The following is a 24,668-nucleotide window of genomic DNA, read 5'->3' on the forward strand; positions in this document are numbered from 1 at the left end:
CTGTTGCTGTAGTCTGTTGGCTGCTGCTGGGTGAATTTAGTTGCCAGCAGGGTGCTGTGGTTGGTAGTTTGCTTGGAAGATGTTGACTTGTCTGCTTGTCGGCATCTTCCACATAAAGAGATTGTAAGAAGATTTTTGGGGCAGCACCTTTTTGCAACCCAGCAACTGCTAAACCCCCAGGTACACTTTCTCTACTAACCAATGGTTGCCAAATGGTTGCAGACCAGTCTCCAGGCCTGTGTGACTGGTGCTAAATAAATAGGGATGGGTATCGTTTAGGTTTTATCCGATACCTGTGCCAAACTGGTACTTTTGAAACGGTGCTGGTGCTTAAAGAATGGCGAACACAAACTTTGTCCAAAAACCTCTTGTGTTTTTATTTTTAGCCGTCTTTTTTTTTTTTTTTGACTCCACCATTGAAAATGGATGGAGATCTTTGACTATAAATTTTGTCACTGCCCTATGAATTTCGTCCACTTTTTCTTTGGTCATTTTAGCCTTTTTGGCCAGGGTGAAGGGAGTATCTGCCATCAAACAAGAAGACAGCCGCATGTAACTACGACGGTGTTTGCTAGTTCACCTTACGCGCATTAATTTAATAACGTGGTTAGCCTACTCAACGTAAATTACACACGAACAACATTAAGCTACTCACGCAGAGAAGAACAGCTGCTGCTGCCATCATCATCCGTCATCATTTCTGCTACACTGGCAGGGCTAGGGGCCAGGACTCTACTCTTCGGGTTCTTGGGGGATGTTGCTAACTCCGGGTCCGATAACAGGCACCACACCCGCAGTAGATGTGCACGGTGTGAGGTCTCGCAGCAAGCTATCAAACACGGCGCATTTCTCGGCTTTTAAAAAAACGCTATGCGTCGCCAGGTGTTTCATCGGATTCGAAGAGTTACCTCCTTTGCACAGTACCAGCTTAAAGCACTTGTTGCAGGCTGCTGAGTTTGCATCTTTTGCTGTGAAGTACAGCCAGACTTTTGACCGCTTCGCCTTGGGCATTTTTAATCTGTAGCTCTGCTCTAAAAGAACATACGTACCTGGGCCCGCCTACTATCCTCGGAAACGTAAAATGATTGGCTAGAATCCAAAGTGTATGACATCTCAGGGGAAATAAAGCACCGAAATGTGCGCTGCTTTTCGGTCTGGTTACTACCGTTTATGCCATAATGGCACCGCACACCGATACCCATCCCTATAAATGAACCAAGCTTTTCAGCCTGTGTGAGCTGTGTGTGAGCTTTTTATGGCTCCCGAAGTGGGGCTTCAGGAGGGTAAGGGTTAAAAAAAGATTTGAGAACCATTGCTTTAAATGAGCAAAATTAAATACTTATTTTGGGGCTGAGTAAACAAAGTTTTTCAGCTTCTTTTTAATGAGATTTGACAAGTGAGAGGTGATTCTGTACATGACTGCTAACGGGAAAGCTAATTAACTTATTAGTACATAATTAGTACATAATATCTCAACATGCATACAGTTTATTAGACGTCTTCTCTTGAGACTGAAGTCACTGATTGCATTTCCATGTTCATAAAATTAGTTTGACTTCTGACTTCTTGTTGGAAGGAGCCATTAGACGATGGTAAACTGTGGCAATAAAAAAAACTGTACAGAGTCAGCAGAAACACTCATGTCGTAGCAATCAAACCACAGTTTACTGGTAAATTAAGTGTTCAAAGTGTGCCAAGAAAACATTCCCCAGTCTATCTGTATTGTTGGCAACAGCATGGAGTCATCTTTTTAAAGCCCAATGACCCTGCTGTCTGCAGTCTCAGCATAAATGAAGTTTTTTTTTCAGAAGTTTTTCTGTCCAGATTTAGTGAACCTGTGCTCTTCACAACCTCCAGTTTCAGAAACCTGACACGGCCCTCTATTGTAGTCCATCCACCTCAAAGTTGGTGTGTTTGCGTGACGTGAATCAGTCAGGATTGTTTGATAACTATATAACACTATAATATTTTTTTTCTTTACAACATATTTTAAAACTGGAGATGAAATGTTTGGGTGGATGAAACCGACAAATTAGAAACAAAAATTTGTAACTACAGTAGAAAATCACAGCAGCAGAGGACCATAAACACTCACAAAACTCCATTCAATCTGATTTTGAGAAAAGAAGCAATTAGAAAAAAGCTCTTTTCACATTGAGAATACACTGATGATCCACGATGATCTCAATGTGGGCGATCATAAATGCTCCAATAATGGATCTTTATTTACCTCAGCTGCACAGAGATTGACTGGAGACATGTTTATATCAGACACAAACATTATTGACAATATTTCTTTTTATATTTGCTCAGTTTCATTAATAATGGTTAATATCTGTCAGTTAAGCTGTTTTGACAGCTCTAACTGTGCAAGCAGAAAAAATAGGATTTCGCTCAAATTTGGCACTTTGGGGTGATTTTTAAGCCAAAATTAAATGAAACCTGCTCCAGTCTGGGATATGTGTACAGCATAAGTTACCATAGTGATCTAGCTCGGTAAAAACAGAGCCAGCAACTTTGTGACACTAACCAGTCTGACTTTAAACTGGACATATCTCATTAACCCATAAATCTAGCTTTATAGTTGCACCCCTCCGGGCTCATACATGACCCAGCCTGGTAACTTCAAAGTTGGTAACTTAATCTGCACTTCTCCTTTACTAAGTTAGTACTTAGTGACAGACAGTACAGTTTTTTCTGTTTGTGCGTGTGTTCTTTCTGAAAAGGCAAATGACACTTCAGTGAGTCGTCGTCTTTCCTTCCCTTTCCTACTAGACTTTCAATATGAAACGGGAAGCGTTGCTCATATTTCTCCTAAGCTTGCAAAGCAGCTGTTCAGACAGTTTTTCTAACTAAAAATGCAAACGACAGGGCTGGAGTGATAATTCCAATGTACTGATGGAGTTTAAATAGCAAATCATTATGTAACTCTGTCATGTTTTAGTTCTGTACTTGGCTGCTGTTTATTTTTTGCTATTGTTCATTTGTGCATAGTTTAATAGGGGGCTTTGTGTGAAATTGCTTAAATCCTCAAATTTAGTAAAAAGGATTTGGATTAAATCATCTATTTTAAAATGTATGATGTGTGTGTGTGTGTGTGCGTGTGCACGTGCGTGTGTGTGCGTGTGTGTGTGTGTGTGTGTGTGTTAATAGAAACTTTGTGGGTAGTGATGGCTTGCGTGGCTGTGGGAGAGTTGGATTAATGGTTATTTAGCCAGATTTTTATCCGTGAATAAACATTGCAAGCAAAGAAATGCTCTTTGGGGTTCGGCGGGGTGCGGTCTTCCTGCTTGTGTGGTTGTTCCTGGTGTTTTGGTGGTGCAGGAAGTGAAAGCAGACAGACCGCAGTGAAACCAGTTCTGACTAAACCCAAACATAACCCATGTTCTTCCTAAGAATGAGCTGTTAGAAGTTGTCTGGCAGGAATTGCATCATACAGTCAGAAATCTGACTCCTGCATGGTTTATTTTTTTAAATAGAGAACAGTAACGAAGCACAATCTTCTATCGACTGTATTTCTGCTGCCTCTTAGAATGTGCTACCTTTAGATAGACGTGTTTTTAGTCAAACATGATGACAGTTTTACAAATAAACTTCACACCAGAGGCCCGGACGGACCTGAATGTGTGATATCACTTTTTTAATGTATCTGTTAAAATATAAGCAGAGATGAGGTGAAAGGGAATTAAAAATGTTTTTCTTTCTTCAGGTTAAATTTAAAAGAGGAAGTCCTCTACAATCTGAAGGGATCCAATTAATAAACATATCATAAATCCAAGATCAATCTGTGTTAGATTCGACTGTTGAAATTGTTGTTTATGAACAGAGAAAAGAGAAGAAAGAAAAAAGAAGGAAATCATGGACCCAGAATTCTTTGCAGTTTATTTAATGTTTTGTTTTGTTTTGGTTTTTTTTTTTGAAGGCCAGTCAGGAAGTTGGTTAGCATTGCCTTGGTTCCTTTGATTAAAAGAAAATACCTTTTCTGCAATAATAAGATAAGATAAGATAAGACTTTATTGATCCCACAACGGGGAAATTTTTATCAGCTCAGCTCAGGTACAGATATCAGAAGGAAATACAAAAATACAAATAAGTACAATCAATGAAAAAAACTAAGATAATACACTATATACAATGGTAGCATACACAGTATGTGATTATGGATATGGTTGGAAATATGGAAGACATAAACTATATAGCTTGATATAGCTATTGTACCACTACTATTCCTATTTATAGACATTTACACAAACACACACATGTACACACTAAATATACATATGTATACATATACATACATATATACCTGCACATGTCCATACACATGGAAGGTCCATTATGCGTGAAGTGGTGACCGTGGATGTTCACAGTGTCCAGTGACTTATGACATCGTGATTGAGGAGTTATAGAGTCTAACTGCTGTTGGGATGAATGATCTGCGAAAGCGCTCCTTCCTGCAGCGAGGGTGTTTCAGAATAAAGAAGTTTATCAGTAACATATTATTTGCAACTTAACTGAGATCTTCCTAAAAGCAAAGCACTAACGTTAAACTATAAACTACACCGTATGATGTCAGCATAACCAAGAATAACTTCCTGTTTTTAGCGTGATGACACTGAAAATGTCTCACAATGTAAAAGCTTCATAATTCACAGCTGAGATTTTTACTTAATCTTCATATTTTTAAGCTCGTCTTAACCCAGACCTTATTTCAGATGAGTCAGCGTCAAACCTGTCCATTAAAACACATTAAAACAAGGAAGCTGTGTACTTATTTCCTGCTTTTAAGCCTCCTCTCGGTGTCGCCCTGATTACCGTGGAGATGCCCACAAAAAGTAATGACGTACAGCATGGAGTTTGAAGTAAAACCTGGTTCAGGATGATCAATAAACATAACGGACAGTAAATCAAGCCATCCATTTTCCTAAAGTTATCTATTTAACAGCCACATTTAACAGGGTGAGAGGTTGGCTACACCCTGGGCACGTCGCTAGCCTGTCACAGGGCCACCACAGAAACGACAATTCATGCTCAGAAAACAGGAAAATATAAATCAATGAAAGCATATAAAGAGCTAACTTAAGTTTTTTTGTGTAGAATCACATAAAAATATATAAACAGGGAAGTTGAAAAGAGCCAGTTTTGGCCGACTGACTAAGATGTGTCCGGGACACCACCTTGGTATTTCAGAAGGAGGCGCCGGGGCAGACCCAGAACATACTGGGGGAGATCATGTTTCTCTGCTGCCTTGGGAACACCTCTGTCCCCCCCTCCCCCCTCCCCTGGAGGAGGGGCTGGTAATAGAGAGGTCTGGGCCTCTCTGCTTGGACTGCTGCCTCCAAAACCTGGACCCACTAAGCATCAGAAAATGGATGGATGCCATATATATCATAGTAAAGCAAGGTGCTGGGTATATTAAAAGCTATGGAGACTGTGAGAAATCATTAGGGGCTCCTGTGGTGGTTCTGGAGGTCAATGTCAACTAGTGTTTAATTCTTACTTGCTCACATGAAAACTTTATACAATTCAGCACACATCAAGATATTTATAGAATTACAGCATGCTGAAAGGTTTAGGGCATCTTTCAGTTCAATGTTTGAGTTTTATAGCCCACAACGATACTATTTTTCATTCTTATTGAACAAATCTCATTTTAAGCAGCAAGCAGACACAGTTGGAACATGAGTTGGTGGACAGTGTTCAGCCTGAGGATGTGGTGGAGACCAAAAGTTGAGCTAAAAGAGAGAAAATATCTGATTTTGATTCGTGTGACCTAAACCCAACAGTTAATCTGTCATCATTGCTAAAATGTTTGCAAAAAAAAGATCTGTGGAACAATCCTAAAAGGTTGATTCTGTTCATCTGGATGTAGCATTACATCCAAATGCACAGAATCAACCTTTTGGGATTTCCTTCCCTGGATGATTGAGCATGCATCAAGACTGTGGAACAATCCTCTGACCTGATCACCTGATAAAATAAAGTTCACGCTTCACCTGAAAGATCTTTAAACATTACAGCTTTAATCTAAGTGGGCTTTACTCAGCTCCAAACGACAGGTAGATGGAACCTGGTATGATAATGTGGACGTTTATATCAGTGATGTCAGTCATGATTTCAGGATTGCCACACGGTAAAGCATTGCTTTACTTCAGAAACCTTTTCTCGTGCTTTCTTATAAGCGCTCTTATCCATTTTTTAACCTCTATACACATCTTTTCTTTGCCTGGATTCCTCTTTAATCCCCTTTCTTGTACTACAGCCTGCAGCCGGTCCATTCTCCTCCTCCTTTATTCTCCCACAGCAGCAGTTAACCTCACATAAGACACTAATCCAAAGATCAGGATTAACAGAGGAGAAGCACAGGAAGCACATATTCCCCTGTACAACTGTATGTGTGAGCATGCGGAGCAAGAGTTGGGAAAAAAAAAAAAAGGAAAAACAAACAAAAAGGGGTCAATGGTGTTCACGTGTGCACTCGTGAATGAAGAGGATTCACTGGAGAGGATTTTCACACTAACTGACCCAGAAACATGAATGTGAAGAGAAATGCTGTGCGTGGGTGAAACACACCAGTGAGCTTGCCATGTTTGGCTGGATGAGTCATCCAAAATTTGGGATGTGGACAGGGAATTTTGCATAATGCCAATTAAGAAATTCACCTGAAATTCTTTTCAGGCAATATGAAAGGACCCATTTAATAAACTGAACTGAAATGGGTTTAGAGCGCTCTGATGTTGGTCGCTGTGCTACAGTTAATGATACCCTGACATTTCTTTTCAGTGCGCAAGCAGCGAGCGGTTATATGTTGACTCTGAGATGAAATGTTTCTCTGTGGATTTAGACCAGACTCAAGGCTTCCTGATTATTTTTTTCTCACAGCGATGGGTACTGAACCTGAAGTCTGTAATAAGCAATTAATGTCAGATAAAGAGTTTTGAAAACAGACCACATCCAGTTTTGTTCCTTACCTTTGACTTAACCACCATATTCCCTCATTACCTGTCTGTCCAGGTGAGCCCCGGGCTCCAGACTGAGTGTTAGCCATGCTGCAGCAGATTGAGCCATCGTCCAGCACCCTGCAGCTGGTTGCCAGTGATATGAGCGACATCATGGACAATCTGGACACCCGCGATCTCGATTTAGGCGATGGAGATTATGACACGACAGACACCAATGCACCTGGTACCTGCCATCACTTTGCACTCTGTACAGGTGTTTCTCTACTTGTTGTGTAAGCGATTTGTTTGTGTAACTGTTTATATTTTTTCACCTAGCAGAGGGTTTGCCTTTTAAAGAGATTTACAACACAGTGGGTTTCAAGGAGACAGAGGCCAAAGTCTACCTGTCCTCTCCCATCACCGTCAAAATCCTGGAGGTGGAGCGTTTCACCTCAGTTCAGGACCGCTTCAACCTCACCACGCAGAGGAGCGTCAACAAGGTGAAGATCTTTTTGTCACTGTAGGGAAAAATTGCATTTAGCCATACACTATACATGAAACATGGAGGTAGCCACTGTGACGTCACAGTTTGAGCCAGAAGGGACTATACTTGTAGAAGAGGATGGGGTGCTAAGTTGCAGCTAGATGGTTAGCAAGCTGCATCTGTATATTGTATGGATGCAACACACAGACACAGATACCTGCTGATTAGGGCTAAGCAACAAACAAAAGTACCAGAGTTTTGCTTACCAATACTGTAACATAGGTGATGGTTTTTACCTCCCAGCAAGGCACAATATTTGTCCATTAAAGTGCTCTTAAAAGCACCAGCTTTAAAAATGCAATCAAAAGGCCAATTTTAGTAACTTGATTTAGCTGAGGTTTTAGCAGCACCTGAGATGTCATCTACAGTCATGGATAAAGCAGAAAAAGTCATTATTCCAGTGTTTCAGGAAACTTTTAGCTGCTTAGGAAAACCAGGTGACTGGATTACTTAAAGATTCCAACAACGTAGTAAAAGTTGGCAGTTTATCAACCATAAACAAAAGAAATGATGTCAAAATTCTAGACTAAATCCCAACCTATGATTCATTTATTTGATGAGCTTTTTCAAATGATAAACACTGAATGTAAATAACTGGAGGCCCTGCTGTGTGTGCAGTCAATGCCAGCTGTGTATAAAATTGAGATGAAACACGGAGAGTTTACATGGTTGGTGAAGAGGAAGGAGAAGCACTTCATCGATCTCCACAGAGAACTGAGAACATACAAGACCTTCATGAAGATTCCACTTCCACGCAGGTACCTCAGTGTCTCCTGTGCCTATTCACAGTTCATATTTATGTTCACTGTGCTTAGCAGAGCTCATTTTTCCTGCCTGTATTTCCACTGCATGTTCTTGGATTTGAACATGCAGCCGTCTAAGAAAACTTTATTTTATTTCTCTCTCTGCAGTCACACGGTGAAGAGGAACATACCGTTGAGGAGTGAGGTGAGCCAGATCCCAGAACTCCCCAGAGGAGGCGATGGCGAACTGGACAGAGGAGTTTCCAGTCGAAGGGTAAATTACTCCTGATGGCCGATATTTAATTTTATGGTACCAGATTTATGTACTACGTATATTAAATTGTACTGAAAATTTCTCATTGTTTCCTTGATCTAGAAACAACTGGAAGATTACTTGAATACTGTGCTAGCGATGCCGATGTATAGGAACTACCATGCTACGGTAAGGACACAAAAGTTACAAAGTAACTACATTCTGCTCATTTTCAGCTCCATGTTTTTGTTTTTGGATTCTATCAGAGTCACTTTGCATAATTCACAGTTCTAAATAATCCTTCTTACCTTAAACTTGGCCCCTCAGTTTTAGGTCCAACTCCCTCTAAGCCAACTTCTGATTGGTTACATCTTGCAAACAGGTTTAAGTAAGAAGTGGGCAGGGCTTCGTTATCTAACATGACCGGGTTAAAAAAGAAAGAAAGAAAGAAACCGAGTGTTTAGAGTAGTCTGGAATCTGAGCTTCATTTTTAAAAACTTTGCCCATGCTTAATATGAACATCCACCGTAGTAACACTGTATATAATAAAGAAAAGCATAACGGATATCCTTGAAAGGTTTCTATATATTCTGGAAAACACTGACGACCTGTTCAGGTCAACTTAGAAGATGATAAAGTAGACAACAAACCTGTGAAAGTGAGTTTATAAATATTTTTGCTTGATTTTCAGATGGAGTTCATTGATGTTAGTCAAATGTCTTTCATTCACGACCTGGGACCAAAAGGACTGTAAGAATCATTTGTTATCAATATGTCAATTTTTCACTGGAATCTTGCACTTTAAGAAATATATCCAATGAGGTTCTGAAATTCCTACTCAAAGATGGTGTAGGTGGGGAGTGCAGGTTAAAGTTAATGGCAAAATATTTAATCTTTTTGGTGAATTGTCTTGCTTCATATAGTAAGGTTCTCCTAACCAATCCTTTCTAAGTATTTTTCTATATTATGAACTGTCTTTTTGTCTTTTAGAGAGGGAATGGTGCTGAAGAGATCCGGCGGCCATCGGATCCCCGGCATAAACTGCTGTGGTCGCAGCAGAATGTGCTACCGCTGGTCCAAACGGTCAGTAAATAATCAGGATGTTTGCTTAGCCTTAATAGTCTTGGTCATTTTCAATGTGAGCTTGTGATATGCCACAAATACACAGCAGCTTAGGTAAAACAGGAAATGACGGGGAAGCTTAGAGACATCTTTACCAGTGCATCACCTCATCTATGCAGAAGAGGCAATGCTGTATTTACTGGCTGTTTAATCTGAGGAAAGGGTTCAATTCTTGGGGGTTCTGAAGTGAAAAGTTAGTACTCGATCTAGGAAAAACATTTGAATCTATCTATGTAGCTGACAAAACAAACGTCCTGAAGATGAGATTTAAATATAAAGCATTTAAAGCAATGTTTTATGTTATCTTATCTTATCTGGAACCTTATCTGTACAAACCTTCCTTAGATTTATACTTGAAATTAGTGTTCAAATCACTGTAACGGTCTGCAAATTGTACAACTGCAGTTCAGAATTGTTAATGGCTTAGATACTGAGTAAAATGCTGACACATCATTTTAACAGAGCCTCTTATTAATGGCAGGAAAGAAGGGTTAACAGGTAAGTCCACTAAACAACAAGAGGAAACTTTGATTAGGATCGTCAGTGTTGCTACAGCTGACTGACTTAAAAACAGCAAAGTTCTTTCCATTTAGCTTTAGATTCATTTTCTTTAGCAAACAGTAGAATTTACCTTTGATTATTCTTATTTAAATCCTTGATCTTATTCCCAGGATGTGCATCATAAGTTAAATGTAAATCCACACTCAATCGCGCAAGGATAAGAACTAAATTTGAATATTAAATTACTGCCTGCATGAACCCCTGGGTGTGAAATGGTGAACAGAAGGTTATGAGAATATTAGGAACATTGCTCTGTGTGTTTGTTGCGCTTCACAGGGGGTTTCCTGAACCTAAGACAGATCAACACAGGCATCATGTTTTGACAGAGATTTCTTGCTAGGGAACAGAAATTGGTGGATTTTTCATCATCCTGCTTGGTTCATTACATGTAGTTGACATAGGCGATGATTAACCAGTTAAATATGTGCCACGCCAAATGGGGTAATTAACCTTTTTAAAATGCCGTGATCCATCATAACATATATCATAACAGATAAACATTTTGAATCTAAGAAGCTTGTCAGCTTTATTTATTTATGTATTTATTTTATTTTAAAGGGGAGCTATTATGTTTACATAAGCCGAATGGTGTTTAAGGAAGTATATGTCAATAATGAACTTTTGCTTAAAATACTGCCTGTGTGTGTGTGCAGCTGGTTGGTGGTGAAGGACTCGTTTCTGCTGTACATGAAGATGGATTCAGGCGCCATCTCCTTTGTGATGCTGTTTGACAAAGAGTTTGGCATCAAGATGGACTCCAAAGACACGGATACCAAACACGGCGTCCGTGTGGACAGTCTCTCCAGGTCTGCGATGGCTATTTTTACTGCTTATGTTTAATATTTTAAGGCTTGAGAAAAAACAGAAACTGAAGTAGTGTTTGTGCAGGTCTTTGGTGCTCAAGTGCAACAGCTACAGACATGCCCGCTGGTGGGGTCAGTCCATTGAAGGCTTTGTCCAGAAGTATGGCTCAGCCTTCCTCAAAGATCACCGCTTTGGATCTTTCGCTAGAGTGGAAGTGAACATCCCTGCCAAATGGTAACCACACTTACTCTTTCTCCTGTAGTTACACTCACATTTGACATTTTAAAACCCGTTATTTGGCATTCAGATCACTTCCAGTTTTGTCTAAACATTCAGTTGTGGCACTGACATCTATCCATACGGCAATACATTCTTTTCACTTCAGTTTAATTTATATAGAGCTTTTTCACAGTTGTTACCTCAAGGTGATTTGTATTTGCAAAGTAAAGACCCTACGAATGATAGAGAAACCCCCAACAAACAGTCCTCGACAGTCCTGAGCAGTATATGGCAATGGTAGAAAGGAAAAACTCAATTTTAACAGGAAGAGACCTACAATAGAGCCAAGCTGATGGAGGGCCAGCCATCTGCTGCAAACAACCGGGGATGAGGAGAAAGAAGAGAAGAAAGGAGAGCACAGGGAGACGAGGACAAACCACTAACTATGTGAGAGAGGAGTACAAGCCAATGACATGCAGTAGTTAGATATAAACACAAAGGAGCGGGAGTGAAGAAGCAGTGCTCAGTGCATCATGGGAAGTCCTCCAGCAGCCTGAGCCTGTAGTATCAAAAGGGATGGTTCTGAATCATTTGACCCAGCCTTAACAATAAGCCTTATTGAAAAGTGAAGTTTTCTCAGTACGTCAAAGTAGTTTGAGTTCATGAGTCACATTAGATCAAATTAGGGATACACCGATCTAAATTTTTGGACTGTACATCGGGCCGACTCTTAGATGATTTCTTTATTTCAACTCTTTCTTGTTCTGTGTTTACTTCAGTTTAAAAGCAGCAAAACAATATAAGAGAACCTCAGTAATGGATACGTCCAAAACACACATCACTATTCTGCTGCGATAGGTAAATGCATCATAACTGGAAAGCTCTCAGCGCATGCTACAGAAAGTGAATGCAGAGCTGTTAAAATGCTATTTACTGATGCTCTCAAGTGAAAGAGTGAGTGAAGGCTGCAAAGTTCAACTGCAAGTGAACACATCACCATTTAAACTGAACTTCTGGATAACAGCGGGTAAAATCCACTGCCATTATAAAGCATTACAGTACAGTTTCCATAAAAGCAAGCGAACAAGATGTGGATACAGATCAGTTTTTTCTTCACTGCTGTGACGCTGATGATTCAGGCAACTTAAAACTCATGGATACAAGCTGATCTGTGTATGAACTGAGCTTCTTTTATTTATTAAGAAGCATTAAAAAACAGCCTCACATCTTCCTCTTAACCTTAAACTGAAGCACTTTAGTGCCAATCACCAGACCCAGGATCACTTTAAAAAAAAGTCTAGACGATACCCGGTCCAGCTGGCACAGTGTGTAGGTTAGTGTGTGTTTGTGTACTTCTGCCTTTGTGGGAACCACTTTGAAGTTTAGACTTTAAACGTGAGGACATTTATAGAAAGTGACGACCCACTTTTAGAGTGTTTGTAAGGACTCAGATTTAAAGACTGTAGCTGTGAGGTTACACAAAGAAAAAGCATTATGTAAGAGGCAATCCTCACAAGGTAGATGCACAAATGTGTGTCTCGCGCTGGAGTAACCCGACACAAAGCAAGGGAAAGTGAGACTCACCTGCTCATCACCTGTCCTCCCGCTGGGGAACCCTATACCATCTGTGAGACACACTGTGAGTGAGTGTGTGCCTGCTGTCAAGAGCATAAGGATTCAACAGGCAATGGACAGATTGAAAAGTGAGAGGGGAAGTGTTTGTTTCATTTTTCTTTCTGTCCAAACAAGAGCAAAAAGCATCAAACACTGCAATGAAACCAGAGGACGGTTAAAGCTGAAACCTCGGAGGCTGAAAAATTTATCTAGTGCTCAAGTTCCAATAACTGCAGGTCCTCTAATGTCCACTGGGGCTGGCTTCAAAAGTGAGTCAGTTCCCTACAGACTCCCATGTTAAAATGCCTAATTTTACAGCAGAAGCAAACATGTTTACAGCCTTCTGCAGAAACTGTTTTGTCTCTATAGATAGTTTCACACGTCAACAACTGTGCAGGTGAATTTTATCTTAACTCAAATCATACGACTTACTATGAGCTTTATTTTGGTGAGAGAAATTGCACCTTTTTCCCTGCTGCGCAGGGCTTTTTTCCAGGCTTTTTCTCTTATTGTATCAAATAACAGGTTTAGCACCTGTCTCTGCTCCAATTACCAGTAGAAAAGATTAAGCTTTCTGAAATTCTGATAACTGTGAAGGACTTTTGGACAGAGTCCTGCTTTCGCAGGGGCATCTGTGTTTAAAGGAAAAGATGCACGTTGTGTGTGTATAAAACAATAAAATATAACAAAATAGAGATTTATTACTTCTGTTACAGCCACATAAAAAGAGGATGCTACACCCCAGTTTAAGTTTTACTAACAACAATCATTTGATCATAAATAGAAGTCAGAACAAATTAATGCTCCGGCAGCCTGGCAAAAAGTCCTAAAAATGGTGGCCCCAGAACTTACTTTCCTAATTATGACATAAGGAAGTTTACATAAACTAACAAAGAAATCATCCCAAGGGGGAAAACAAATAAGTTTCTAGACGGGGTCAGGGAAAGCTGGAACAGCCGGGTTTGAGGAGGGATGAGAACACGCTCCCATTCTCTGTTAAACAGAAGACAGAGCAATCAGCAAGTTTTCCCACCTGGTGCACGAGAGAGAGAGAAAACGAGGAAATGAAGTTGGAGGAAGGACATGAGGAAGGGTGTGACATGGAGAGGAAACAAAGAAGAGGGAGGTTACGTCGCAGGTTACAATTAAAATAACACAAGTAAAAACTCTATTCCTACTCTGCCCCTGATTCACTCCTCCTACATAAATAAAAAAGTTAGCACTCCACTCACGAGTCAAATAGAAATAAAAGCAACTCAAATAAGAGTCAATCTCAGCGAGTTAAAGCAGCAGACACATCACAACCTCCGCAGCTGTGTCTTTGTCAGAGAAGGTGGACAGATGGTAATTACATGCAGGAGGAGATGTGATGATGCCAGGGAGGTCTGTGAGGATAGTGTTGCAGTTTAATTCAGCGTGCATGGCTTCCACAACATCCTACAGCAGGGGTGGGCAACTCCAGGCCTCGAGGGCCGGCGTCCTGCAGGTTTTAGATGTGTCCTTGATCCTACACAGCTGATCTAAATGGCTAAATTACCTCTTCAACATGTCTTGAAGTTCTCCAGAGGCCTGGTAATGAACTAGTCATTTGATTCAGGTGTGCTGACCCAGGCTGATATCTAAAACCTGCAGGACACCGGCCCTTGAGGCCTGGAGTTGCCCCACCCCTGTCCTACAGCAACATGATGACCAGTCAGGTTATAGATAAGTGGGACCCTCATTAGTTCTTCATCAGGACCCTGATTAGAAACCCCTCCAGGCTCGACTCATAACTCATAATCACCCAGGTTAAAATCAGCTGAGACAGTTTGGAATGAGTTGGAATGCAGAATAAAGGAAGGACAATTCAGTTTATGAAGGGCACACCTTCAAAATAAAAGAATCCAGGTGATGAAGCCTTTGTACTTATTTTATAATTTTATATGTGGTTGACGAGTTCTGATGCCTTCTGTGTTGTTGTTCACAGTAGGAAAAAAAAATAAAGAAAGTGCTGAATGGGAGAAAAAAACAGATTTCATGGAGAATACGTCTTGTCTTGTGCTCCTTCAATTATTTCTTTTTTTGCACTTTTTAATATGAAATTTAAAAAAAACTATTTTGGACTGATTTTCCCATTTTGAGAAGGCGATGATTGAAGTATAATTTGTGGGTTTGTTTGTGGTTCTTCTGAAGGTATGTGAACGGGAAAACATACATGGAGGATGTGGCCAATGCTCTCGAAGAAGCCAAGGAGGAAATCTTTATCACTGACTGGTGGTGAGTGTTCAGCGCACACAGAGCTGTGAGTATGTGTGTGTGTTTCATAGTGCACTGAGTGCATGTGGCGGTCACCTCTAAGAGAGGTTTTCTGGTCAAATAGATCAGTTACAGTCCGGCTACTGTTACACACACACACACACACACACACACATCATACACCAATTAACGCTACAGACAGTATTTGTTTTTATAAATCAGTCTTACCGCTAAACAAAAATACTACATTTTACTTGCATATATGTGTATATATATATATATATATATATATATATATATATATATATATATATATATATATATATATATATATATATATATATATATATATATATATATATATATATATATATATATATATATATATATAAAAATAAGTGTGTGTAAGTGTAATCAAGTATCCTGGAGGCCGGAGTCAGCAGTGGCTCTTTTAAGTCTACTGGTATGCTTCCGGATTAGCTAGAGAGGAAGTAAAGGAAGGATTATTTTTACATAATCTGTACATGAATATAGAAAAGGAAAAGAAACGGGATGGAAAGAAGAAGCAAGGGAAGGATAGAAAGGTTAAGGAAAGAGAAAAGTAAGGAACAGAAAAGATGAATGAAAGGAAAGGAGGAGGAAGTATAACAGTGAGAGTGAAATGAGGGGAAAAACCTTTTTGGCCTGTTTCGTCCCGCAGGCTGAGTCCAGAGATCTTTTTGAAAAGGCCAGTTGTTGAAGGAAACCGATGGCGTCTCGACTGCATACTGAAACGCAAAGCGGTAAGAAGGACATTTTTCTTAGTTTTTATAACAAAAGTAAAGCTGCCATGTCAATTTCTCCATATTGATATAATACAAAGTATTTTTCCCTCTTTTATTTCATCCAAAAGCTAAATTTAAGGTTGTGACTTTGTGTCCTGATTCATAATTGTTTCCCCGGTCTCCCCCACAGCAACAAGGAGTTCGAATCTTTGTGATGCTCTACAAGGAGGTGGAGTTAGCTCTGGGCATTAACTCAGGATACAGCAAGAGAACGCTGCTGCGCCTCCACCCCAACATCAAGGCAAGTACACAAGTGTAAAGGTCTTCTGCGGGTTCATAATGGCTGACACGTTGCATTTCTTCTCTAAATTTTGGGATATTTTCTTCACCAGGTGATGCGCCACCCAGACCACGTCTCCTCCGCTGTGTACCTGTGGGCGCATCATGAGAAGATCATCGTCATTGATCAGTCGGTGGCCTTTGTGGGTGGGATTGACCTTGCTTATGGACGTTGGGATGACAGGGAACACCGGCTCACCGATGTTGGGAGTGTGACGCTCTCTCACTTGGAGCAGGTCACTTCTTCAATTTAGTGTCACTTTGGCTCAATGCAAGAATCAAAACATTTTATAGACCTCCTAAATTCCCATCATCACTCTCCACAGATACTTATCTCGTTTCTTTCAAATAGACTAAAGCAGTGGTTCCCAAACTTTTTTTGCTAGGCCCCCCTTTGTTTTACAAGAAAAATGTTCGCGCCCCCCACCCCCCGCGCGTGCGCACGCACACGCACAAACACATCCTCCAACCACACACACCCATATTGTGCTCCATTGCGGTTTATTTCACACCTCAAACATTTAAGCAAATACAAGTAATCTGCAATAAATTACAGGTAGTAATAAAATAAACTACTAACTCTTTTACGCTACGTCCACACCTACACGGGTATTTTTGAAAACGCAGCTGTTTCTAAGCATTTGGACCTTTCGTCCACACGTAAACGGTGTTTCGAATCACCGAAAACGGAGATTTTTTAAAACTCCTTTTTTGCGTTTACGTGTGGACGAGGAATACAGAGTTCGTCACCTAACGTCAAAGGTATGTGCCTTTTTTCACGTCACGCTGTGCGCCACGTTATTGTTTACGTGAGATGAATTGCAAAATGGCAGATAGAGACAAAATACTGTTAATCTGACTATCTTCACGTTTTACATGCTTACATTTACACACGCAGTTACTGTCCCTCCGTTTAGAAAGGCAGAGGCGTCACGGTGTAATTATTTTACATGTAGTTGTTTTTTCCTGTGTAATAATATTCAACATTGCTATCAATACATTTTTCAAATGTATTCATGTCAAATGTCTCTCTGTGCAAAATGGGTTTAAAAACATAAACAACTGTGGGATACTGTTTGTCTGTGATTTGAACCGGGGAACAAATTACAGCAGGATCAGCCTGATATTATTTGTATCTCACTGTAACTTTACTGTATAAAGAGCTAACATCCCCAAAATGTCAGGAGTAGTTAGTCATTACAAGAAGTGTTTGTGAACTAAAAATCAAGAATGTGGGATACTGTTTGTCCATGATTTGAACAGCCCAGCGCTGCTCCCGACGCAGGGAAAACCAATTATGCAGGGGAGACCTACCTTGGCACTTGTGCAGGTGAAACCAAAGGGAAGATATGCTTCACCATATTTTCTAGTCTTTGGCTTGGAAGGAAGTTGGTTTGGAAACATATTCAGTGATGCTTCATCTCCTGCTTTGCGTTTCTGTAGGCGCCCTGTGCTAGCAGTGTCCAAGCGTTCCCCCCCCCCCCCCCCCCCCTTTTCATGCCGCGCCCCCCCTGCCATGGGCCCCACATTTTGGGAAGGTCTGGACTAAAGGATTTAATGCTCTGTTCACAATGAAAAAACCCTGCACACAAACATATCCAGACAGGTGTTTAGAACCCTCATCCCATGTTCTGATATTAGGTGCTAATTAACCTCCTTATACCAAGGGTGTTCCCCAGGGATCCATTCTAGGGCCTCTCAAATTGTGTATATTAACAGTCTTAGCCACAGTATCACAAATGCCTACTCCAACTTTTATGTTTCTGATAGAGTGATCTGCTGCTCAAAGTCTTCTTCTAACCAAGCTTTCTATCAACTGGATAACTTTTTAAAAACTTTTCTTAATAAAAAATATTAAAAACCCAAAAAGAACAGAGGGAAAATGGGGGGAAATGATCTAAAAATGAACCCAATAGTCATAATTTATATCAATTAACTGAATTAACTGGATCAGGCTTACATTAAAGAAAGCAGTACAAGAGTGATAATACATCTGTTTTATTACTGTTTATTAGGCTGCAGCTGCCTCTCCCGGCATGGCTGCCCAAGCCAACGGCAGTGGTACGTTTTCCCAGAGCAACGGAAAAGGCGTCTTCACTGTGGCAGACTCGATGGACCAGCCAAGGCTAAAGAGTCACGGGAGGTTGAGGAGGACCAGAATGAGCATCAGAAGACACCTGCAGAAACACGGGCTGGCCCATCCCGATAGCGACAGCGACCTGGAGCCCGAAGAGTGTGAGTTTTGCAAAAGTGCATGCACGACACAGCAGATGTACAGAACACGCTTATGTCAGGGTGCATGGGTGTACTTTCACTTTAAAAAAACAAAAAAACAAAAACTGCTTACTCGACTTTATGCAGTGTGTCTCTGCAAAAATAAAAGATTTTTGCTCACCGGCGCTTAAATTATATTGTGTTTTCATCCTTGCCTTCAGTATTTTTACAAGGTTTTGATGAAACAGATGCAATTTGTTTAGGTTAGCTTAGGCTAGGTAAGACAGATTGTGAGCCACATGGGACTCTTTATCGGCTAATGATATTGGTATCTTCTGCCTCCATGTCTCCATCACATGCTGCTCTTTTTAAATGTAGTTTCGTGGGATGATCTAAAATGGTTCTTTTGATGTTGAAGGTTGCCGACCCATGGGTTAGGTAAACAGTGCTGTGTGCTACTGGTGTACGATTCATGCCATTTTGGGAATGACAGTCCTATGGCAGATGATAGGTGACAGAGTGAGGTAATCATCAATAATCAAAGCATTAGCTTTGCCCCCATAAAACTATGCAAAGTTTAAGGAAATAGAAAAATGTATTTTAAAAAGGAATTAAAGACAAATTAATCTAAAACTATTAGTTTAGGTTATTTTTTGTGTTTCTATGTTAATCTCTTTTAAATACATTTCATCTTAAAATTTACATTTTTACTAGTTTATTTATTCCTTGCTTTTATTTTATTTATTTTTATTTCCTTTCTTTTTATTACTTTAATAAAAACATTTATTATTATCTGTTTATCTTTATTAAATCAGTAAATGCATTCTTTCTTGTTAGCTATTTCTTTACTCTCTTTTTGTTCAATTAAAACATTTCTTCCATTGTTTTCATCATATTTGATGGTGGCGTTCATGCTGATGCTTTCTTATCTGCCTTGGTCTCGTCAGTCTCTCATATTATGTGGCCATCAGAACTGCATGAAGAACAGCTGAAATTAACCTGTAATTAATCAGTTGTTATTAATTAACATGAACTCAAATGGTCCTGCTTAGAGGGAAGAAGGTGATTTGATGTTTGTTTTCATGGGCGCTGCATTTAGGTTGGTCTGACAGCATCAGCAGCCATCAGGCTCTGATCCCCGGCAGGCTGTCAGAGCCGAGGGTGGCCATACCGCTCGGCCTGTGCCAGGCTGGTGAGTTGGAAGCAGGGTGGCTGCTAGATCGCCTGTTTTGCAGTGTGCTTTGCTGTGGTTTGAGCTTGACTGACTGACATTTGATTCTGTTTGTCAAAGGTCAATCTAAGCTTCTATTTTTTTATTTAACTTTAATTAAGACAAGACATTTACTCAAAAGAATAAATGTTATACCAGGAAAAAAATTAGTAGAAATTTTAGTGTTCCATTGCAGTCGCTACTGTATGAGTTATCACTAACAAGCAAGCGTTAACAGACCTGATTTAATGCTTCCACCTAACGGGCCTCTATGTGAACCATAAGTCCCGTCACAGTGGGATAGCCAGGTTTTGATTCATAATTTGGGCATGTAGAGAAAAAGGTCTGGCCATGAAGGGGAAATCTCCAGATGGCAACTCAGAATGGAAGAATTCACCTCAGGAATTTAGAGTCAAAGCAAAATTCAGTGTTTCATAAAACTTAAACTGCCACTAGGAAAACAGTATGCTGAGGATAACAAAACACTGATTTAGTCATCAAAACCGGCTTCTACGATAATATATACCTGAGAGCCTCCAGTGTATCCTGGCTTTTCAGTCTTTGAAATTATTTTCTCTTTATTTTAATGAGTTTTTGGACACTTTTGTTCTATTGATTTTCTAAACAAAACAAAAATCTCACTCAAAAGTCACAGTTTAATGTTCCCGATCGACTGACTTAGAGAGACTTAGACTTAGAGCTTTTTATTGTCATTGTGCAGTTTCTTGCACAGTGAAATTGGGAAGCTGGACTACAAAGGTGCAAAAGTAAAAAAAAAATAAAAAATACATCGAGGGAAAAATAAAAAGCAATATGTATGTGTACATATATACATATATGTGAGTGAACTATATACATGGTGTATGCATTAGAGACATTGAAACAGAAACATTGTGGGGCTGTATACAAGGGCATGTAATAAAACGTTTTGATCAAACGACCAAAGGTACTCGGTGCTGTTATCTAGTCCATTGCACCTGCACACTCAGTGAGCTGAGAACATAAATACATTCAGAAACGTCAAAAAAAGCTAAGAAATGTGGGAGTAAGGGGAAAACACACCCACAGGGGGTGAAAACGTGTATTTGTGAGTTTAATGATAAGGAATCAACCAGCCTTCTCTTAAATAACTCACAGCTCAGTCTGATTGTGGCCTGTTTCAGATTTTCCCTTTAATGATATACAACACCCTGTAATCACTTTCACTCCATTTATTTATTTTTTTTAAACAAACACGTTTCTGAGCGAGTGTCGTTCCTGCAGTAAAACAGCTGCTGCAGGCTTTTTGTTTTTAGCTGCAGGAGGCATTTTGTTTGTTTGCCACGTTCATCTATGTTAATCCTGCTGATGTCATATCACAGGGAACGTGATGCAAATTAAACAATAAGGGCAGAAAAATCACCCCTGCTGTTGCTTCTTCTCTTTGTTTGCACATCTGACACAGTTGACCATATGAATATGTTTTTAAAATGAGCCTCCAGCCTGGCGGGTAGGTGAAGTGATTGTAGTGCAAACAGGGTGAGTGGAGTTCAGTCTGCTTGCAGCTTCTGTTTATGTCCTGTCCTCCTTCCAGCTGCTGTTTCATGTCTTTAAAATGGCTGTTGAAGCATTTTCAGCACCCATATATCACTGACAGAGTCTCCATGGCTCTTTAAGATAAGCTGCACTGTAAAATTGAATTAGTTCCCAGAACTTAAAAAGACTATGCAAACTCATTGCCTCAAAAAACAAATTGAAGTTTACTTAACTTCATAGGACCTGGCGTCCACATATGTGGACATCACATTTTTGGTTATTTAGACCCAAATACTCAATTTCGCTCTACAAGGGCCTGATATCCACTTACAAGGACATTATATTGCTACTGTTCTATTGAAATTTTAAACGAATATCCTCATTTGTGGCTCTCATTTTTCTTAGAAACAAAAATGGGTAAAAAAAAATCTGGTAATTCTTTGGTTTTACATTCATCGGGCCCCAATCAGCCCAAATATAAAAGATAAATTAAAAATGCATGCTGTGGAAGAGTTCGGGTCTTAGGAGGTTAAGATAACGTTCATTGCAGGTATACAGTACTAAGAATAGCCAGATGTTTCTGGGGCACAATACTAAATGTTTACCCACTGATAATCATTTCAAGTTCTACTAAATTAAAAATAATTTGTGCTAACTTGCTTAAAAAAATCAAATTTTTTTTATCATCCTTGACATTTCTAGTACAGCATTTATATTAATATAGCACTGAATACAAGTATCATTCAAAAAGAACTCATTTGCTTTCTTAAACATTTTTTTCCTGCATTTGCTGTAGAACAGACCTCAAAGTAGACAATCTCAGGCTCCCTCCCCACCGGAGAGGTGACATTCAATGTCCCACTTGTCAGTCTGGATAGCCCTGACCACCACCCCACACACATTAATGCAGAGGTGGGCAATCCCAGTCCACGAGGGCCGGTGTCCCTGCAGGTTTTAGATCTCACCTTGGGTCAACACACCTGAATCACATGATTAGTTCATTACCAGGCCTCTGGAGAACTTCAGGACATGTTGAGGTGCTAATTTAGCCATTTAAATTAGCTGTGTTGGTTCGAGGACACATCTAAAACCTGCAGGGACACCGGCCCTCGTGGACTGAGATTGCCCACCCCTGCATTAATGTCAGGAAAGCATATTTTTTAAAAGAGCTATGTTCAAGAACTTTTCATTGTGATGATTTGTATAATAATTTGGACACAAAGCAAATTTAACTGTTCAAAAACTTGCAGACTTCATTATATATTGTGCAGACAGTGTGGACCCTCTAAACTAGGGCTGGGTAACTCCAGGCCTCAAGGGCCGGTGTCCTGCAGGTTTTAGATATCACCCTGAGTCAACACACCTGAATCAAGTGATTAGTTCATTATCAGGCCTCTGGAGAACTTCAAGACATGTTGAGGAGGTAATTTAGCCATTTAGATCAGCTGTGTGGGATCAAGGACTCATCTAAAACCTGCAGGACGCCGGCCATCGAGGCCTGGTGTTCGACACCCCTGCTCTAAACTAAGTTGGTGGGATATGATTTTTCAAGAAATGCAGATTAAACTGTCATTGTTTGTATTAACTTACACAGGATGTCTTGTGGAATTAACTGGACTCATCAGCAACCGCATAGTGCAGTCATAACTCAAGTCTAATATCAGAAGGCAGGAATCGATCAGTAAAGAAACAAGTTCCCCAAAGCAAAGAAAAAAAGAAACAAGAAGTAAAACAGGTTGATCTACAGTATAATTACAGTTACAGTTATTAGCAACTGTCACTGACAATTACTAATATATTGGAAAACCAAAATACTTCCCACTCAGGTAATGTCTTTCTGTCCAGCAGCTCCTTTTCTAGACTTAGTTTGATAAGTACGAGTTTGATGTAATGTGTGTTGTGCTGGTCCCGAGTCTCAAAGACTGTAAGAAGCAAGCAGAGGGAGAAAAAACATTTAGAAGCTGATTAGATCCTTAATAGCTGTGCAACCATTAACTTACAACACAGAAGGTCAATGCAGACCCCATACAACCACATTAGACTAACACATATAGTATTAAAAACACCATCTATTACTATGTCTGAATGTGTGTTGTTGGCACTGTCAGTTTAGGCCTAAAGAGATATGTCTGTTAAATTAGGTGGTTTTATTTTTTTAATGTAATCATTACATGCTTGTTAAAAGCTAACTTCCAATATATAGAGTCCATGTCCAACTTGTGGGGTCTTTACCCCACATAAAAAAGTATAAAACGGCTTCAGGTGACTGTTGTCTAAGGAGCTTGGAAAGAACTGTTGTTGTTAATTGGCACTACATAAACAACATTTAATAATTTAATAAAAAGCCAATGCTTGTGTAAAGGTATTAAACCAGTCTTATTTTTAAATGGCTGGCTTTTTTTTTTGTTTGATTATATGAAAGTGTACTTTTCATTTGATCTATGACCTCAATAAACACCTTCTAGATCAGTTTATGGCCACTATTAAAATATGGTTCTTATTTGTATCACTATGGACAATAAATCTCTCGTACCGTGCTGACTCCATCCATCTCTGAGATACAGTTTAACTGTGGTGTGTGCTTTGATGTGTATTTTGTGCTGTTTAAGTGTGATCCTGTCAGCAGCAGTATCTTTGAAAATCCCACCATGTTTGAAAATGGTGCGTTGTATAAACAGCACAGGTGCAACATCAGGGAAACTGAAATGTTCAAAGAAGAGACCGTTGTTATCATTGTATATTGACCATATAATGGTTTGAAATAAGTATAATAAGAATTGGTCAAAAATGAACGTCCCAGGTTGGGTGAACTCATTGAAATAGCTTTTTTAAGAATAGTTCATCGTCTTCTTTTGATGATAGATAATTGATCAGTATCAATTGTTTTTTAGCCTCTGGCCCAGTGCAAAATGAGCCTGCGGGGGTCGGGGAGTTGCATGGGAACACGCGATTCTGGCACGGGAAAGACTACTGCAACTTTGTGCACAAGGACTGGATTCAGCTAGATAAGCCTTTCGATGGTAAGCACACCACTGATGGTGTCACTCTTGATGCAGGATGCTTTTCTTTAGGTCTGAACTTCCTGTTTCTGCTTCTTTAGATTTCATAGACAGGCACAAAACTCCCAGAATGCCTTGGCATGACATTGCCTCAGTGGTTCATGGGAAAGCAGCTCGGGATGTGGCCAGACACTTCATCCAGCGGTGGAATTTCACTAAGGTTGGGGGTCATGCTGCTGCTGCTTCAGTCTGAATAAAAATGACAGAACTGGGAAAGCTGTGATCAAAAATTATGTGATCCCTGGTTGAACTGACTTGGACTAAACAAAGTGCTTGATTTTCATGACTGTAGAAGAAAAAGTTGATGAGATCTCTTTTCTGTTGCATTACCAGCTTGTGAAGCCAAAGTACCGCTCCCTGTCATACCCATATCTGCTGCCCAAGTCTCACACCACTGCTGGAGAACAGCGATACGAAGTCCCCAACTGCATCCCCGCCAAAGTACAGGTTAGTAGTGGTACTAACCCCCAAGTAGGCTTTGGGGTTGTTGTTATTTTTGCTGGCTTAGCTAATAGTCATCTGGTGTCAGTT

The 24,668-nt window shown here is 40.0% G+C and overlaps 1 protein-coding gene across 3 annotated transcripts in view; it reads left to right on the forward strand.

Moving 5' to 3' along the window:
* Positions 1-24,668, forward strand: part of pld1b (phospholipase D1b) — a 59,176-nt gene that overhangs the window by 19,547 nt on the left and 14,961 nt on the right. For 2 of the 3 annotated variants that reach the window (XM_063484406.1, XM_063484405.1), the window contains exons 2-18: positions 7,015-7,185; positions 7,278-7,441; positions 8,104-8,243; positions 8,397-8,502; positions 8,605-8,670; positions 9,173-9,231; positions 9,472-9,564; positions 10,818-10,970; positions 11,053-11,202; positions 14,974-15,057; positions 15,737-15,818; positions 15,991-16,101; positions 16,193-16,375; positions 18,155-18,374; positions 23,970-24,098; positions 24,179-24,297; positions 24,471-24,584. In XM_063484406.1, the coding sequence (XP_063340476.1) occupies positions 7,047-7,185; positions 7,278-7,441; positions 8,104-8,243; positions 8,397-8,502; positions 8,605-8,670; positions 9,173-9,231; positions 9,472-9,564; positions 10,818-10,970; positions 11,053-11,202; positions 14,974-15,057; positions 15,737-15,818; positions 15,991-16,101; positions 16,193-16,375; positions 18,155-18,374; positions 23,970-24,098; positions 24,179-24,297; positions 24,471-24,584 (2,112 nt within the window). In that variant the 5' untranslated portion in view covers positions 7,015-7,046. The remainder of the gene's footprint in view (positions 1-7,014; positions 7,186-7,277; positions 7,442-8,103; positions 8,244-8,396; positions 8,503-8,604; positions 8,671-9,172; positions 9,232-9,471; positions 9,565-10,817; positions 10,971-11,052; positions 11,203-14,973; positions 15,058-15,736; positions 15,819-15,990; positions 16,102-16,192; positions 16,376-18,154; positions 18,375-23,969; positions 24,099-24,178; positions 24,298-24,470; positions 24,585-24,668) is intronic. The other variant, XM_063484408.1, reaches the window with a different exon arrangement.

This window comes from Pelmatolapia mariae, linkage group LG9, assembly GCF_036321145.2.
Source record: "Pelmatolapia mariae isolate MD_Pm_ZW linkage group LG9, Pm_UMD_F_2, whole genome shotgun sequence".
NCBI classification, from domain to species: domain Eukaryota; kingdom Metazoa; phylum Chordata; class Actinopteri; order Cichliformes; family Cichlidae; genus Pelmatolapia; species Pelmatolapia mariae.